The sequence below is a fragment of the Alligator sinensis genome, unplaced genomic scaffold (assembly GCF_000455745.1).
Source record: "Alligator sinensis unplaced genomic scaffold, ASM45574v1 scaffold859_1, whole genome shotgun sequence".
In the NCBI taxonomy this organism is placed as follows: Eukaryota; Metazoa; Chordata; order Crocodylia; family Alligatoridae; genus Alligator; species Alligator sinensis.
In genome coordinates, this window is record NW_005842656.1 from 231,607 (window position 1) to 244,264 (window position 12,658).

Below are 12,658 nucleotides of genomic sequence, written 5' to 3' on the forward strand. Positions count from 1 at the left end.
GCTGGGGTGGACGTCGCGGCAGCGGGGCTGGACCGGCGCTGCGCAGGGAGGATCTAGGCGCAGCGATGCCCCTGTTCTGCTCTGGGTGTTTCCCGGGCTTCTGGGCTGTCACGCCAGGAGGGCATTTTTTCCTCCTCTTTCAGCTCCGGGGGTTTAATCCTCCCCCCGAGGCGCTGGGGCTGGGGATGGGACAGGGCTGTGCCAATGCTCCTGCTGCACCGACCCCGCAGGGTCCTGGTGGAGGGTCTTGCCCCCGCGCTCAGGCTCAGCCCCACGCTGCACTGGGGCAGGAAGGGATTTCTCCTCTGCTCAGACTGGTCCAGACTGGGGGGGGTTGCCTTCCTCTGCACTGGGGGCACGGCCTGGCCTGGGCTCTCTGCAGTGCCCGTGACCCCCCCAGATGCAGCAGGATGTTGGTGGCCGTGGCCCCCCTGTATCCCGGGGGCAGGGGCGATGCCTGGGGCTGTGTCAGGGCAGCTGTGTCATGTTGGCTCCGAGGTTGGACACGGGGTTTGGACGGGGGGGTTTGGACGGGGTTGATCCTGCCTCAGGAGGGGGTTGGATAGACGTGACCTCTGCAGCTCCCTGCCCGCCCCGCGGCTCTGGGGCTCGGAGATTTTCGGCGCGCCTGTCGCGGCGGTACCGTCCCGCCATGGCGCTCACTCGGTGTCTGTCTGTCTCCGCAGGTTCATGAAGGTGGCGGGCAGCACGGTGGATGCTGTTACCTGGCAACAGTAGGTATTCATCATTCCTTTTACTTTCCAAACGCGCCCCCGCCGCGAGGCAGCGCTGCCCAGGTGGGGCTAATGCCTAGTCCAGGATCCGCCGGTCCCTGTCACTCGGACCGGCCCCGGAGCCGTGGCCCAAGCGCCCGTGCTGGGCTGTTGTCACCCGCGGCCCCGCGACCTGAGCTGGGATGGGGAGGCAGCGACTTTGCTGCTGCCTTTGTCAGACCGCCTCTCCCTGCCTGCCTCGCCCCGTTGCAGGGAATGGGGACTCGCCCCGACCTCTGCTTGCTGCCTGGGCGCCTGGTGCCATGGTAGGTGGGCGGCTGGCGTCGGGTCCAGCGTATGCTGGACCAGGGGGGCAGAAGGAGCAAGCTGGCAGTCCCTGCGTCTCCTGTTTTTCTTGCACGCTCTGTCCGCTCTTACACCTGCCACAGGTCTGCGTCCAAAACCCCCCTGGCCCAGAGCAAGGGGAGCGCATCAATAAATGGCTGCCACCTCCAAGTGGCATCCTGACCGGCATCCGGGATGCCCACAGGCGGGCTATCTGCAGGAACCATCTGCAGCCCCCGGAGCGGAGGGGCAAGTCCCCAGGGCACGTTATGGAAACGTCCCGGTTCCAAGCCAGGCTAGGCTTGTCCAGACGTGAGACGCGGCTTGCACCAGGCTCCCAGAATCGCAGACCTGAAGCACTCAGAGGAGCACGCTCCTGTTTGCCTGGGGGATGCCAGGGGCGGCTGGTGCCCATTGCAGCCGGGGCTGGGCCCTCCCTGGGCTGCTGGAGGGTCACGGACGTCTCCGTCTGCGCCAGGGACGGCGCTGCCTCGGGCGCGCTGTGAGCCCCAGGCCCCGAGCACTAGCTCTGAGTGCCACAAGGGCCTGATGGATGGGATCCACTGCCCGCAGGGGATCCCGTGTCTGCAGGGGACCCAGTGTCCAGCACCTTTAGGAGCTGGCTGCGCCGTGTTGGTTGCTGCTGCTGTTTCTGGGACCCAGAGCTTGGCTGGGAGCTTGTTGCCCCGGGCTGGGCTGGGCTGGGCTGCATGCTGCTCGCCTGGGGTGCGCCTTCCCCCTTGAGAAGCGAGTTTGCAGACTAAGTAAACGTAGTTTTCTCTTGGGTGTTGGGGCAGGGGAGCAGGAGGAAGCTGCAGACCAGTCGCTTGGACCCTTGGCTGGAGGCTGAGTGCAGCGTGGCTGCCGCGTGGCGCTGAGGGGCGGCATGTGGGCACAGATAGACCGGGCAGCAGCCGGGCGAGGGTGAGGAGTCAGTCCACGCAAAGGGGCCACGGTCCTGCAGGCCTTGTCCAGCGTCTCCCAGCGCTGGCCCTGTAACCGTTTGTGGGCTGCGTCTCCCATCTGGGCTCCTGCAGGGTCTGTGCTCGACAGGCCCGCTGGTGTCTCGTCCCTCTTTGCTCCCAACAAGGAAACCACTGCCCTGGTATCCTGGAGAAACCGAAGAGCAGGTGGGAGCTCACGTTTCTGGGGACGCAGCCAGGCTGCTGCTAAGCTCCCGTGTGAGCGTCCTGCTCCGAACGCCTGATGCTGTCTGAGAGGTCAGCTCTGATTCCTCACATCTGCCCTTCCTGCCCCTGGCAATGCTGCGCTCCTGCCCCCGGGCACCCAGACCCACGTTCTCCTGCCCTGCCTGCTCCTCCCTCCCTTCCTGAAGCCATGCAGCGTGGCGTGCATTGATGCGAGCAGATCTGGCCGCCTTTCCCGAGTCAGGAACGGACAGAGGCAGGTCACCGTCTTGCCTCTCCAGCCTCAGGAGCAACAGTGCCGGAGCAGTCTGGCTCTTTCCTGGGGGCACATCGCTTTGCCTGGGCTGGTTGTGCTTGGTTCGGTGGGTTGCAGTGGAGAGCACGTTTCATTCAGCGCCATCCGTGTTTGCACGGGGTCCTGACACAGGTGGAAAACTCAGAGCCTGCTTTCGTACCTGGCCACACCAGCAAGTGAGCTCTGTCTGCCAGCCTGGGGAGCGCGGTGCTCCAAGGGCCGGTGCACCCCTCCAGAAGGTGCCTGCAGGTGCTTGTCCTGGGAGCACGTCCACGGCGTCGCCCTGGACACAAACAAATCCCTTTCATTGCACATAGACGGGACGCCGCCAGCATCAGAGCCTCCGGTGGACCATCCCCTTGTGTCCATGGAGAGAGGCAGCATCCCCTGCAAGGTGGGAAGCCCTTTGCAGCCCCGTCTGTCTCCTGCAAGAGGGTGTTAGAGGTGCCAGGGCGGAGCATGGGACGTGTGCATCGGGGTCTGTGCTGGGGTGAGGCGTGTTGCACGCACCCCTGGAGTCTAGGGTGTCTCACCGGGATCGGGGGGATCCCCCCGGCGTGGAGGTGGGGATGCCCACAGAGGGGAATCTGAGCACACGGGCCCCTGAGACCAGGCATCCGCTCAGGCCACAGGAGGCCGGGAGGAAAGGGAAGGCCCCGACAACGCCGAGGAGCGTCTGCAGGAGCCGGGGGCGCCTCGCCCCGCGGGTGGACTCTGCAGGCAGGGCTGCGGGCGGCGGGCGCTCCCTGCACGGTAGCCCAGCGCTCCCTCCCGGCGGGCGGCGGGCTGTCGGCGCGGGCGCGGACCCTCTAATTCCAAGCAGACTCGGCCCGGAGCAGCAGGCGACAAAGTAGATCCGGAAATTCCTGAGCGCGGGGAAGTTGGCTGTAATGTAATTAGCTGAAATGAAAGAAGGGGTCAGAGAAGAGGGGGCAAAGGTTCCTCTTTAAAATAAAAGCAGAGGTAAACAAAACCAGCTGCCCGGCAGCCGGTGGCTCCCTTCATTAACGACCCTCAGAGGCTAATGGTCCCAAGCAGCTAATTGCGGGGCTCTGGGGAAGGCTTGCACGATCCAGAGGCAAACGGGGCTGCGAGGCGCAGCCAGGCTCCTTCGCGGCTCCGGGGCCATGCGTGGTCATGTCCCCGCGTGCATCTCGCCCCGCGTAGTCTTGGGGCTACGTGGCACAGCAGGGTCCTCTTGTCCACGCAGAGGGTGCTAGCTCGGTGCGAACGAGGCCATCTGCACTGCAGCGGGTTGCTCTGTCCACGCCAGCCCCCGCCCGTGACCGCGACCACGACGGGTGATGCTCGGCGTTTTGCTTAAAGCCCCAGCTGCCGGAGTCAGGTGGCCGTGCAGAAGGCCCAGCTGCCCTGCTGGAGCAGAGGGCTCGGCCGAGGAGCAGAGCGCGGCGCGCAGGTGAAACGGCCCCGAGCACCTGGTCAAAACCCCCTGGAGCGTTTGGCCCGGCTGTGGTGGGGCGGCAGTGCCAGCCGGCCCTGCCGAGACCCCGGCGGGGGCGAGTGCCTGTGGCTGCAGCCGGGAACGCAGCTTCGGCAGCTGGCCTGCGCGGGATAATCTGATTTCCTACCGAGGGGATTTTTCCATGAAAAGCGTCTGCTTTCCCACAGAAAATGTCATTCTTTTTCATCAAACTAGTTTGGCCCCGGAGTCGAAAATGTCAGTGGGAAAATGTCAGCACTGGAGTTTTTGGCAGAAATGTCCCTAGGCAAAGAGGACTTGGAGCAGCTGCCTGTCTCCGGCTCTGCGGTTTCCCGGAGCGGGGGCACCACTCCTCGGCTCTGCCGGGCCGGCGGGAGCAGCCGGGGCCTCGTGTTCGCTGCGGGCGCCGGGCCCAGGACTGGGCTCAGCTCCCCCGGTGCCAGCCGCGGGGAGAGATGCCCTTCTGCACCCTCCTGGCTCCAGGACTTTCCTTCTCCACCTCCCTTGTGCCCTCGTCCTGAGGGGCTTCGGGATCTGGTGCGCACCGGTGTTAGTGGCCCCGTCTGCTCCCATCAGAGCCCACGCTTGGGCTTCAGCTCGGCCAGCCGGGCCCGGGTTTCATGTCCACGCTGCCGTGCCCACACCGGAGCTGCAGACACAACGGTTTGGAGGGCGATGCGAGGCGTGGAACGGGACTCGGACAGCACGGCCGCAAACCGTGGTCCGGACACGCAGCCACGTACGGCACAGGAAGGAAAGCCCTGGATTCCTGCGTGGTCTGTGGACCTGGGAGCACAGCAGGGCCTGGTGGGCAGGGAAGAGAAACCCAGGCTGTGTTCCCCATCCTGCCACTGGCTCTGTGTAGCCTTTGGCACGTCCTGCCCTCTGCGTGCCCTCGTGGCCCATGTCGAATGGGGGCAGCGATACTTCCACCAGGAAAAACACAAGGCTCTCCCGTGGTCTTTGCCCACGTGTCCCCAGGAGCCGGTGTTTGCAGTCCCGCTCGCCCTCGCTCTCTTCGTGCAGGGGGCATCATTTCGTGGGCTGGCTCCAGGGGCGTGGATCGTGCAGACGGGCTCCCCCAGAGCAGCGGGGCAGAAAGGCCTTCCCTGAGCTTGGCGGGTAGCTCGCTGGGCCCCTCTCTGCCCGTGCACGGGCTGGCAGTGGCCACCGCAGTAATGTCCAAACGTGGGACGTGCCAGCTGCAGGAGCCCACCATTGCCCACAGCTGGCGGTCCCCGTCGTGCCGCCCAGATCCTCGGCAGCGCCCGCGTGCACCACGCGTCAGCCTTTCCGTGGCCTCCGCGATGGCAGGGCGGCTTTGGCGCCAGCTCGTCTGCTCGCTGCAGACATCAGCCACGGGCTCGTTCTCGTCTCCGCGGATGGCCTGTCCCGGAGCCAGACGCCCCCTCCACGAGCGCGTTATCTCTGCTGCTGCGAGACGCGCCGCCGCAGCCTCTCTTGGCTGACAGCTCGGGCTTTTCCTTCCCACGTTCATCACGGGCTCCTCGGCGGTTGGGTGCGGCCTCGGCGCGGGTTCAAGCTGGCCTCGTGCTTCTCGTCTCATCCTGGAGCCGCTCCTTTCAGCTGCGAGCCCTCGGAGACCTTCTCAAGGAGCAGCTCTGTCCTGTACCCACCTGTGCTGCTCCTGGCAGCTGCTCTTGGCCAGCGCTGCCTCCGTCTGGGCTGGTTGCTGCCCCGCGCTGCTCTTGCCCCGAGCCACTGGACTGGTTTTGTGCGATGCCGGGATTCGTGGGTGCGGCGTGGGCACCTCGCTCAGCCCTGCGGGGCTGCAGCTGCTGACCAAAGGTTCCAACGCACCGTGCACCCTTTTCCGAGCACTTCCTCCTCCTGGCATCAGAGAAGCAGGCCTGGGCCGCTCTGTGGTGCCCAGCACCTCCGTGCTGCGTGCCCGGACCGTCTCTCTCTGCAGCCGTGCTGAGCAGAAGCCGTGGTTCCCGGGAGAGGCTGCAAAGCATGGTGCAGATGCCCAGTCCTCGCCTGCTGCAGGCTGCCTGCGGCCACGCTGCTTTCGTGAGCGCACGGTCCTCGCACCCGCGACACACTGCACCCAGCAGCCTTTCCCCTGCCCCAAAGGCTGCTCCAGTGCTGGCGTCCAGTTCATGCCATCCTTGTAAGGACAGCAACAGCTTGGAGAGGGGGAAGCCTGCACCCCCTGCTCCAGAGCCTGAGCCCCGCAGCCGCCTCGCTGGGATTTACGACCCTCGCTCCGGCCCGGGGTCCCTGCCGCGGCGGTGGCAGCGCGTCTCCCTGCGCGAGAGTTACAAGCAGCCGCCACGGCTCCAGTGGCATCGTCTGCTCCATCTGCTCCCCGGCACAACGCACCAAGCCGTGACTCCTCCGCTGCGTCCCATGGCCCCGCGTACGGCTCCATCAAGATGTCCTGATGTTAAGGCTGCAAGTTTCTTTTTCCCCTTTGATCTCTTGGTTTCCCCCGCACCCCTGCTGTGAGGCTGAATAAATCCCCATCCTCCTCGGCGCTGATCCTTGCAGAGACTTGCCCGGAGACTCTCCTTGCCGGCACGTGGCCAAACCAGACCCGCTTTCCTCCTCGCCCTTCCCTTCCATCTCCCGATAGATGCAGGAGCCCGCTTCCCATGCTCTCTGATGCCCAGCACCAAGGGCAGGAGTCGGGGGGCACGCGCAGCGCTGCAGAAAGGGGGCCAGGCCTTTGCAGCTCGAAATCCCGTGGGTGCTTTGGAGCTGCAGCCATTACGAATCCACGTTGGCCACGGCCTCGCCTTGTGCCTGGGCTCTTTGCATCCTCCCTGATCCACGTGGCTGTCGAGCACATTGGGACCTCCCTGATATCCGTGCACCTGCCGCCCTCCTGCCCTCCACCGCTCTTGCTATTCCACCTTATGGAAGAAACGTCTGGTGTCTCTTGGCCCCGGCCCTGTCTGCTACTCAGGACACCGTGGCCCCTGCGTGGCCGGGGACTCGGTGGCACGGAGGTGGCAGAGCTGAGTGGTGTGTGAAGACCATCGCTATCACTGTACTTGCGGTCTCATGCTAGCAGGAAGGCCAGGCGTGCTGGAAAGTCCCTCCACCAGCTCCCCCTGCACTGGAGGGCTTGGAGGGGACCCAGCGGCAGCTCGTTTCGAGGGACAGCGGCTTGGAGGGGAAGCAGAGGAGACAGCAAGGGAGGACAAGGGGAGGAATCCCAGCCTGCTCCCCCTGCAGAGAGACCTGCAGCTTCTCAGTCACCTCGGGACCCACCAGGGAGCCCTGATAGAGATCCCCCTCGAATTGAGGATTGCCCCTGATGACGGGCTAGCTCTCCAGGCATGGGCTGGGCTGCCCTGTGCATCCGTGGGGCGTCGGTGCCCTTCTTGCAGGGGGAGTGAGGCTCCCGGGGACGTGTGGTGCTCCTACATCCTCTGTCCCCACTGCCCTCAGCACCTGGAAGCAGGCGGCCCGGGCTGCTCCGTGCTCCTCACACGCGGCTCAGTGCCCGGGCTTCCCCCGGGCTTGGTTGCATCCTTCCGGCCTGCTGCAGCCGCTGGGGACCGGGGCTGCATCCAGGCTCAGGTGTCCTCATGCCCAGGGCACGGAGGGCCGGGCTGTCCCCAGAAGTCCCTCAGTCGCCTGGCCTTGCCCCTGGCTGCAGTATCCTGTCTTCTTCGCTGGCCCTGTGGCTTGTCCGTCGTTGTGCACATCGCTACCGGGTGCTTGGAGTGAGTCAGTCGCTAGCCGTCTTGGGAGGGGAGTCTCTTCTGTGCACAGCTGGAGCTCGCCCAGGTGCCGAAGGCGACTGAGAGGTTGTGCCCAGCTTCCCCCTGTGCCTGGCAGGCCTGGGGATGCCAGCAACGAGGTGCAAGAGCAGTCTTGGACACCCAGCAAGAGAGCGTGCTCTCTCCCTGCAGAGAAGAGTCCCCTGGACGCTGCCCGGCACGTCAGGACGGATCATTTCTCGTGCGGCCTTTGCTTCTCTGCAGTCTTGTTCTGCATGAGAAACATCAGCCGCCCAGCACAGGGACTGGAGCCCACCACAGCCCTTGCCGCACCGGGGAGCCCGGCAGGCAGCTGCTGGGGCTGGAGGACTCTTGCCCCCAGCATCTTTGTAGTGGGAGCATTGGCTCTGCTCCTTTGTCCCAGGGGCACGGCCCCTGCCACCCCAGTGCCCTGCTGGGGTTTGGGGTGCCACGGTGGACCATGCAGGATGACCCCAAGGCAGCTGGGCTTCTCCCAGCTGCATTATCTGCGCGCATTTGCTGCCCACCCCGTCCCTGGCATCTGGCTTGGGGTAGGTGCAGCCCTGATGGACGCTGTGAGCTGAGCAAGCGTGGACACAAGTGCCCTGGGGGCCCGTGGCCCGGCAGGGAGGCGTGTGGATGTCGCGGCTCCACGGGCACCCTGGTGAGTAATCACTTCTCAGCGACTCGGCCCTGGTGGCACCGACGTGGCATGGCACCAAGTACTCCGTGGGGGTCCGCGTGGCGCAGGCAGCAGGTTGCGGCTGGGGCGAGCTCCTTCACAGAGGGCCAGATGCCAGGGTGAGGGGCAGTAGCTGCCAGCTCGCTGGGGTAGACCCTGCCTGATTCTTGCCTTCTCACTGTCCTTTCAGTTACTACATTGACAGCCGCGTGGCCAAAGTGACCGACTTCCTGAAAACGCGCCTGCTGGACACGCTCTCCGACCAGATCAGGAAGATCCAGAAAGTGCGTGAGTGCGACGGGGCCGGGCGGGCGAGGGGCACCGTGTCTCGCGGGGTCACGGCCAGCTCGTCTGGACGCAGCACGTTGGGGTCGGCGTTAGCAGGCGGCAGTGGGAGAGGCAGGGGCTTGGCCACGGGGCTTCGTGTTGGCTGCCGCCCACTGCCTGGGGGGCTCTCGGGTGTCACGCAGCCGGCAGGGAAGGGAGCCGTGGGGCTGGTGAGGGCCTGTGGAGCAGGATCAGCCCTGTCCAAACCAGCCCAGACAAGCCCCTCGTCTGACCTCTTAGTACAACTACCAGCACCACACAAGGCATCCGCTTGAACCTGCCATGGACAGAGCAGGGAAACCACAGCAGCCACCCTCCTGCTTCTATGAAAGGTTATTAATGTCCGATCAAGAGACGCCAGACAGAGGCCGTGCCCCGAGACAGAGGAAGGCCAAGCCCTCCAGTCTGCACCCATCCGCATGCAGGGCTGGGCTGCGGGGCGCGTGGCTGGGCATTGCACAGGGCATGGATGTCAGGGCTGGGGTAGGACGTGGCTACAGGAGCACACGGGGACTGCGTGTGGGGAAGGGGTGAGAAGCGTTTTGGGGGGCAGGAAACATTGGGGAGCAACGGGGAACATAAGCATGGCTCTGACCCTGCTGGCTCTCAGCCGCCGAGAAGAGACGTGGGGGCTGGTGGGAAGGCGAGGGAGCCACGTCCGCAGCCACCTCCGACGCTGGCAGCCGTGTCACAAGGTGGGAGCTGCTGCTTAACGCCGGGCTCGGCGGCCTGCCCGGAGCACCCTGCAGACGTGACGCTGGGCCCGGCTCAGGAGTAACCTGGCGGGCACCACCACGGGCACGAGATGCTGCCCTGAGATGGTCTGAAACCCCATAGCGCAGGGGGACGTCGCTGCTCACCAGTGAAGGGGACCCCGGTGGGGTTTCCCTGCCCTGCTCCCAGCAGGTGCCGCGAGCGAAGCTGTGGCTCTCACGTCTGCCGCTGGAGCGATTCTCCCTGGGCGCGAAGAACCGCAGTGGTTTCCTCCCTGGGGCTGGTGTTTTGACTGCCTTATAAAACCCAGCTGCCGTCGGCTCGCGGTGCAGGGGCCCGCTGCTCTGCGTGGCTTGCGCCGCTGGCGGACAGCTGAGGCTGGAGCGCACTAGCGCGCTCGAGGCAGCGCCGGGGCTGCGGAGCAGCTGCGAGTCCTGCAGCCGGAGGAGGGGTCCTGGCATGTCCCTGCCCCGGTGGCCACGGGGAGAGCGGTGGAGCCTGCAGCTGGGCCTGGCCGAGGCAGGGAGCACGGCCACCGCCCTTGTGCCCACGGTGTCGGCTGGCCGCGCGAGGCAGGGGGGTCCTGGGGCAGGTCCAGGAAGGGGCTTGCGTCTCTGCCTGGAAGGCTGCAAAGGCCCATGGTAGGGCTGGGCAGGGCCGGGGCACGGGGGCATAGGGACACCGTAGGGGCCAGCGGCTGCTGCAGAGGCTGTTCCCAGGCTCTGTGACCTCTGCCCCCCCCCAGCAGTGCTGGGCATAGGTGCTAGGGCAGGTGGGGGGCTGACCTCTGACCTCTGCCAGGGCCGAAAGCCTCGGGGAGCCCCGGAGGAGCGCGGCTGGGGCTGGGGAGACTCTGGGAGCGCGGTGCTGGGTGCTAATGGTCTCCAGCTTGGGCTGGAGAACGTGCATCCTGCCGGGGCTGATTACAGCAGCTGGGCTTGTCCACTCTCCTGTTTTATTGCTTCCTCTCTGACGCAGGAAGGTGGCGGGCTTAGATAATTATCGGCAGCGCGCCAGCACCTCGGGGGCTGCCGGCAGAGATGCTGACGCGCCGGCTGTGGTGGGGGGGCTTTAACCTCTTGGTGGGATCCCAAAGCTTCCCAGTGGCCTTCACGCGGGGGCCCCGCCTGCCCAGCCGCGGGCCACAGGGCACAGGGACACGAATGCTCCGGGCAGCTCTTGGTCTGGCCCAGAGGAGGAGGAGGTTGGGCCCAAGGGATGGGAGGATGGGGGTGGCACCTGCCTGCATCCCTGTCACTCGTGCTCGGGGTGACACACTCGGGCGCCTGCCGCAGCTCCCCGCACCCTGGGCCTGGCACCGCTTCCCTTCGGGGACGTGGCTGCAGCAGCCCCGCGGGTTGCAGAGGGGACAGGCCCCCCCAGGCCAGGAGGAGACACGGGGCAGCCGCTACACTGGTGAGAGCGGGGGTCCTTGTGGTCCGTGCTGGGCAGGCATCGGGGGCACTGGGAAGGAGGGGCTGCTGCTGGGCAGGCCCCGCGGTGCCCCGCGGAGGGGTCTCTCGCCGCGTAACACGCTGCTCTGTGCTGTGGCCCCTGGGCGAGCACGGCTCAGGCGCTCTCCTCCATCCCGCAGGCACGGGGCAGCCGCTACACTGGTGAGAGCGGGGGTCCTTGTGGTCCGTGCTGGGCAGGCATCGGGGGCACTGGGAAGGAGGGGCTGCTGCTGGGCAGGCCCCGCGGTGCCCCGCGGAGGGGTCTCTCGCCGCGTAACACGCTGCTCTGTGCTGTGGCCCCTGGGCGAGCACGGCTCAGGCGCTCTCCTCCATCCCGCACGCAGGTCGTGAACGTCTACGCGCCGGGGAAGAGGATCTGGCTGGAAGGCGTCGGGGCCAGCTCCGCGGGAGGCATGACCAACCTCTCGGACTCCTTCGCAGCCGGGTTCCTGTGAGTCGGTGCGGCGGGGGGCTGGGGTCCATCTCTGCTCTGGGCACAAGCCCCGCTGCTGTCTTCCGCTCCTGGGGCCGTCCGCAGCTGGTCCGTTGACCTCAGAGGAGTCGCTCTGGAGTCACAGCAGGGCTCTGGGGGGATCCAGCTCCCGTCCGAGGCTGCAGCTGTTCCTGGCTGCGGTGGGGTGGCACGGCACGTGAATGCCGTTGCATAGCTTCGCTACGTAGCTCCAGTGCCGGCTGCGAGAGCCCATGAGCCCATCTCCACAGCGAGTTGTGGGGCTGTGGCGATGGGTTCCTGAGGTCCGGGGGGGCTGGGTGCAGTTGTGGGGGACACTAATGAGGAAGTGCATGCATGTGCGTGCATGCACGGTGCTTCGGGTCCTACGCAGGGGGAGAAAGGAGGAGTGGTATGGAACAGTGCAGCGTGTGTGCAAAGTGTGCACGGGCCATGTGCAGTGGGACGGGCTGGTATGTATGCCTGGCGTGGGGGGCAGCAACACCCGCAGGGCAGAAGTGACAGGCTGTGTGTGTGCAGGTGCTGCCGGGCGTCCCGTTTGCAGGACGTGCTAAGATCCTGCAGTTCATCCACCGTGGCACAATGACGTGCCAGCCCCGGCCTCTGCCTCGCTGGTCCCCGGGACCCCGGTGCTCCCCCCGCCCGGTGCAGAGCCCAGCCGTGGGGAGCGGCCAGGGGCATCCCCCTGCCTGGGGAGTTCTTGGCCAGCCCTGACGTGGCTCTGTCCCCATCCAGGTGGCTGAACACCTTGGGGATGCTGGCGCACCAGGGCATCGACGTGGTGATGCGGCACTCGTTCTTCGACCACGGGCACAACCACCTCGTGGACCAGAACTTCAACCCGCTGCCGGTAGGTCTGCCCAGGCGCCGCCCCGACCCCGCGCCCCTCCAGCTCCGCCATCCACCTCCTCCGCCGCTTTCCAGCCGGGTGGATTTTCCCTTCCCTTTGCTGTTGCCAGTTAGTAAATCAGAGAGATAAGTTCTTGTCTTCTCTGCCCTTGACCCGTTTCGCAGACTCTTGGCTTCACCACAAAAACAATCCTGTGTGCAGCCGCGGATCCGTTTCTCCTTGTGGCCTGTTTGAACTCGGCTTGGAAATGAATTTTTCCAGATCTGTTTCTTTCAATGCTAATAGGAGACATTAGTTAATGTCAAACACAACATGTTGAAAGCAGATGGGGGAGCGTTACCTCTGGAGCCGAAACTTCATCCAAAGCGAGAGCCAGGGCGCAGCACAAGCTGGGGGGGCTGCTGCTGCCAGGGAGGGGCATGCGGCATGGCCTGCCCAGGGGCCACGGGGACGGGGGCAGGCGACGCGGGGTCGTCCGGCCTCGTGGAAGCGCAACCTCCA

The 12,658-nt window shown here is 65.9% G+C and overlaps 1 protein-coding gene across 1 annotated transcript in view; it reads left to right on the forward strand.

The window, feature by feature from the left end:
* The window catches only part of HPSE2 (heparanase 2 (inactive)), a 118,300-nt gene that overhangs the window by 98,600 nt on the left and 7,042 nt on the right, over positions 1 to 12,658 (forward strand). The window contains exons 5-8 of the mRNA XM_006033733.2: positions 687 to 734; positions 8,531 to 8,624; positions 11,180 to 11,286; positions 12,043 to 12,157. Of these exons, the coding sequence (XP_006033795.1) occupies positions 687 to 734; positions 8,531 to 8,624; positions 11,180 to 11,286; positions 12,043 to 12,157 (364 nt within the window). The remainder of the gene's footprint in view (positions 1 to 686; positions 735 to 8,530; positions 8,625 to 11,179; positions 11,287 to 12,042; positions 12,158 to 12,658) is intronic.